Raw genomic sequence first — 4,720 nt, forward strand, 5'->3', positions numbered from 1 at the left:
TTACTCTACATCGTTTTCTTCTTCATCTTCCACACCAGGCAGCTCTTTCTCTGGCAGCAGGCCATAGCTGTTGAGGAAGGTCTCCACATCAGTAGCAAAGAACTCCTCGTTTAGGTGCTGCATGCAGGCCAGGAAGTTCCCTAGTAATTCTCCAGCCTTGTACACCAGCAGCGTAGGCAAAACTTCATCTGAGAACCTCTCGGCAGCACCGGATGCGACAGCATCAATCCTGCAGAACTTTACAGTGGGGTACTCAGTGGCCAGACAGTCAAGGCAATTGTTGAGCTCCTCACAACCTTTGACCCCAACCTTGTAGATGTGGACCACCACCACTGTACTGTAATGCTCCTTTTCTATGACTTCCAGGAAGGCCTCTCCACTGTCCAGGTCATGCACACCTTCAAACTTGGGCCCAAAGCTGAGTTTATCATGCATCTCCTGCATGCACCGCTTTCTGTATTTCTTTAGACACCCTTCATCTTCCTCCTTGAGCAACTCATACTCTTGGACACTCATCTGAAAAAATGACATTAAAACAATAGTTACATAGTTGCATTATTTGTTATTTTCTAATGGTTATTAGATGCATTGATTCATTCATTAAGGCAAGAGTTTTCTATGAAGCTCTCATCAGACTTCCTTTTTATTTGTACAAATCTGTACTAATACACAAAGATGTAGCTGTTTCATAATGTTCAAAGATCACAACCAAGAGCACAGTGTTTTTTGCCCATCAGAGTAAAAGTCTGCTTTTTTGCTGTGGTCTCTTTGGTTGTACCTTGCGGTTAAGGTTTGCTCTGGTGTCGTCCTTTGGTCTGTTCGGGGATGACATTTGTCTCAGCAGTTCCTTTTTTGCAGGTGGCAAGTTGTCCTGGTCCATACTTTCCAACTTAAACTTCCTCCAGTCATTGATAACTCCTTTTGGACCTGTGGAGAAGACAAATGGCATTTTGTATTCAGTTATTGAAGGGTAGTGACTAGTACCTCAGGCAAGCCAACTCTGTCACCTCTCAAAACTCACTCAGGTCGTTTCTTAAATTGTTTTGTTGTTTTAATCCTGTTTTATTTTTATTTTTGTGCGCTTCTCATTGTTTTACTGTTTTATTCTGTGTTATATGTATGATTAGTGTATATAAGTATTTAGGAAGACATTGTGAAGGCTGAGGCTGAGTCAAGGCACACATAATCAATGATATGTGGGATTTAATGCTTATGATGAATCATTGGTGGGTATTGTGTCCTGTTTTAATTTGGGGATTAAAGCTTCATCCCAACCCTCTCGGAAGTCCACTAATTGTACCACTGTTGCGTAAGAAAAAGAAGATTAGGGCGCCAGTTCAACTGCCAAAGCTCTACAGATCTGCACTCTACTTTGATTTGGTCTTCCTGTTGTCTGCTTTTATATCACTTAAATGAGTGTCTGCACAGATAGATAGACCAGATCCAATGCCAGGTTTTCAAAGAAATATTCAGTTACTGTGTGATGTTTGAAAACACTGCTTCTACTCACCTGTGTGGGTTGCAGTCTCTTCCAGATCAATCATTTTGTCAGACATTTTTCTGGTTAGCTACCTGACAAAAAAAAATTGAGAATCGGAGTTAAAGGAGGTAATTCATATGATGTGGTTATTGAATGCATGATTTGGGATTTCAGTGTTCGAATGAATAATTACTTTACTTCTTTAGGGTGTTTCTGGCCTGTGACATTTGTTTGGTCTCAATTAGATAATTGTATAGCTACAGATTTAGAGTCCTTGCACTATGACAGAGCTACTGGATACTAAGTGAGTCCCCTGATATTTAATTAAATTAATGCAGTCTAATAGGATTACTGAACTGCAACAGATCTCTCTCTTGCTTGCTGTTAGCCCTTAGGGTTGCCACTTTAAGATGGAACTGGCAACTAAAAACATGAAACCACGAAGAAAAAAATTAAACACAATCATACAACAGCAACAATAGAAAATAAATGAATGAATATATATATATAAATAATCTTTCAGGTTGCATATTGTGACATGTAATTTCATGTGCCCATAATAGAAAACAGAGAATGTACGACACATTTGCATTAGATGTAAATCTATAGCCGCTCTTCAATACACTCTGGGTCTCACACTGCTGTCAGTGTTTGGACCAGTAGATGTATGCGACCTTCGCAGAGCCAATATCTCATTGGATAAAATGGCCTATCCCGAGTGTTCAATTCCTGCGTGTAGTCATGATGCTGATCCGGGCTGAGGATCTTTGTGGCCACCTCTCTCACCCTCAAATTCACAAGTGGAGATTTGCCATGATTAGTTCTAGCACGAGCAACTGAAGTCACAAATAAATGTTTCACTTCTGTGTGTCTGTGTGTGTGTGAGCAAGAGACAGACAATAAACTCTTGTAAACAGCTGACTTTCAATTAGACACAGACCCATGACTAAATTCAGACGCAAAAGAAGGAATCCTTTGTTCTCATTCTGTGCAGAAACTTTAAAACAAGAAAGAAACTAAATCAGAATTGGTAAAACATCCCTATATGATACGTAATATTGTAGCATAGACTAAATGGCAAATTATATACATGAAAAATCAAGATGGCCCCCAAAATCATGTAAAGACACATAAACCAAATCTCCTATTACATCCATTCAAAACTAAACTTCCCATTTCCACACAAGTTTTAGCTGATTTCACTTCATCATCTTCAATAAATAAGGGACATTAATAGAGTTTTTCTTACCTCCCACAGTCACAGTGAAGTCCTCCCGTTGTGTCAGTAGCTAACTTCGCACTGGTCTACACTTGATCACTTCACGAAGCTATCTGTCGCTGGATGGTGTGTGTTTTTGTGTGCATGCGTGTGTCTTTTCCAGCCAATGAGCTTGGTCTAATGGAGATTTCAAAAAAAGACCCTATAGACCAAACAGAAATAGAGCATAGATCCTAAGAGGATTTCACTTCAGGAATTAGAAGCCTTTACTTGAAAAAGGCCCAACTACACACAATGAAGAGAGAGTGAGAGAGAGAGAGAGAGAGAGAGAGAGAGAGAGAGAGAGTACAGTACAGTGTTGCATTTCACTATTATAAACAGCACATTAAGAGTTAACTCAAACAAGGCACTATATCCCTGAGATGAACTCTCAAATAAAGTGATCTTGCCTGGAATTCAGTTCTTCAAGGCATAGAGTTTCAACACATGATGACACAAAACACTGCGAGCAACGGGTGGGGAACATCTAGTGATGCTTTATCATGTGCTTCTTGGTTATTTTCAAAACAAATGTCACACTGTAGTCTCTTCTCCCTGAACTAAAAACTGTTCCTTTTATATTTTCCCCACAAGCAGCCTTAAAGTTAGGAGAAGACAGATTTTTGTATAAAAACTGAGACAGATAAGAGGTAGAAAATAGGAGCGTCTGTACATCTTGTCACGGTTTACTCACGAAAGTACGTATTATTTTAATTTAAAGGGTCTCTGTGACAGCTTCCCTGCTTTAGTATGCTCATGGAGGACTGTCTGTAGTCTGAGTGCCAGCATAGCTTCATTAAAAGTGCATATTCTAAGGTTTCAAAATACATTCAAACAATAAACGTCAGGTATATTTCCACAAGCTGCAGTGTGCAACAAAATACCTCAATGACTCCTAAGTATTTGTCTTTCCCAGCAAAATGCTGAATCACTGCAGTACAAATCGGAAGAATAAAAGCTCTCCACACCCACATGATATTTACAGGGACAGCTCATGCAACTGCGTTTGATTCCTGTCCTTCGCCTCCGTGTCTGCGTCCTGTATTTATTGGCTTAAAGGATTACAAGACTTTTTTATTCAGGCACACGCAGTATGCATGTCAGGTGGGGTTTCATTATTCTCAGTCCATCAATGAGCGTAGGATGCTTAAAATGGCATTGAGCAGATTTTTTAGCACCTTTTGTTCTAAAAATGTCTGTCAGCAACATCTTAGAGTCCATTATTAGCCTCGCTATCTATCTATCTATCTATCTATCTATCTATCTATCTATCTATCTATCTATCTATCTATCTATCTATCTATCTAACAACAAGCAAAACATAAAGATCATAAAATAAGTGAAATAACTACATATCTCTATACAAAAAAGATACAGAGGAAACTAAATAAATCAAAATCAAATAAGCTTTAGTGACTTTTTGACAGAAAATCTACTTTTGATCTGTCTTATGTTGGTGGGCAGCATATTCCAGGCACAAGAAGCCTCTCTTCACACTGTTACTGTAAAATAAATGAACACATAAAACATGGATACACATAGAGAAAACCTATAAATCATCTTTTTTTTGCAGTAAGGGACTTTCTTTTTTTTCTAATTGTGGCTGAACATGCGCATATATAATTTAGAGTAATTATGATAGCGGGAATAGATTGAATGGTGTATCCTTCACATGATAAAATCTTCAGACAATTAAAGAACTCATGTGTTTGTTAATCCACAGATCACATCAGCAACACATTATGGCCAAAAGTAATCTCTCTGAGAACAAACAGTCCTTAATGGGAAATGGCAGAAAAGCCTTTTCAGTGGCTCTATGGGTGCAGAGGATTGTGTATCTGTGGCTCTGTTACATCATCATGGATCATTGGATCACTTCTCTTGGCTGGATAACAGGGTGACACTGGATCAGCTCCTCCACACCTTTTTTTAAAAGCTAGAGGTCAGTGTTCTGCCTTCGTGATTTGGGCCAAGAATAATCA

The 4,720-nt window shown here is 38.9% G+C and overlaps 1 protein-coding gene across 1 annotated transcript; it reads right to left on the reverse strand.

Moving 5' to 3' along the window:
* On the reverse strand, positions 1–1,556 carry pdcb (phosducin b). Its single transcript, XM_070908324.1, has 3 exons — positions 1,511–1,556; positions 779–927; positions 1–516 (listed from the first exon to the last, which is right to left on the reverse strand). Exons 1-3 carry the CDS (start codon positions 1,554–1,556, stop codon positions 1–3), a joined length of 711 nt encoding a protein of 236 aa, XP_070764425.1.
* Between the last annotated feature and the right edge of the window lie 3,164 nt (positions 1,557–4,720).

The sequence above is a fragment of the Enoplosus armatus genome, chromosome 7 (assembly GCF_043641665.1).
Source record: "Enoplosus armatus isolate fEnoArm2 chromosome 7, fEnoArm2.hap1, whole genome shotgun sequence".
Classification (NCBI taxonomy): Eukaryota; Metazoa; Chordata; class Actinopteri; order Centrarchiformes; family Enoplosidae; genus Enoplosus; species Enoplosus armatus.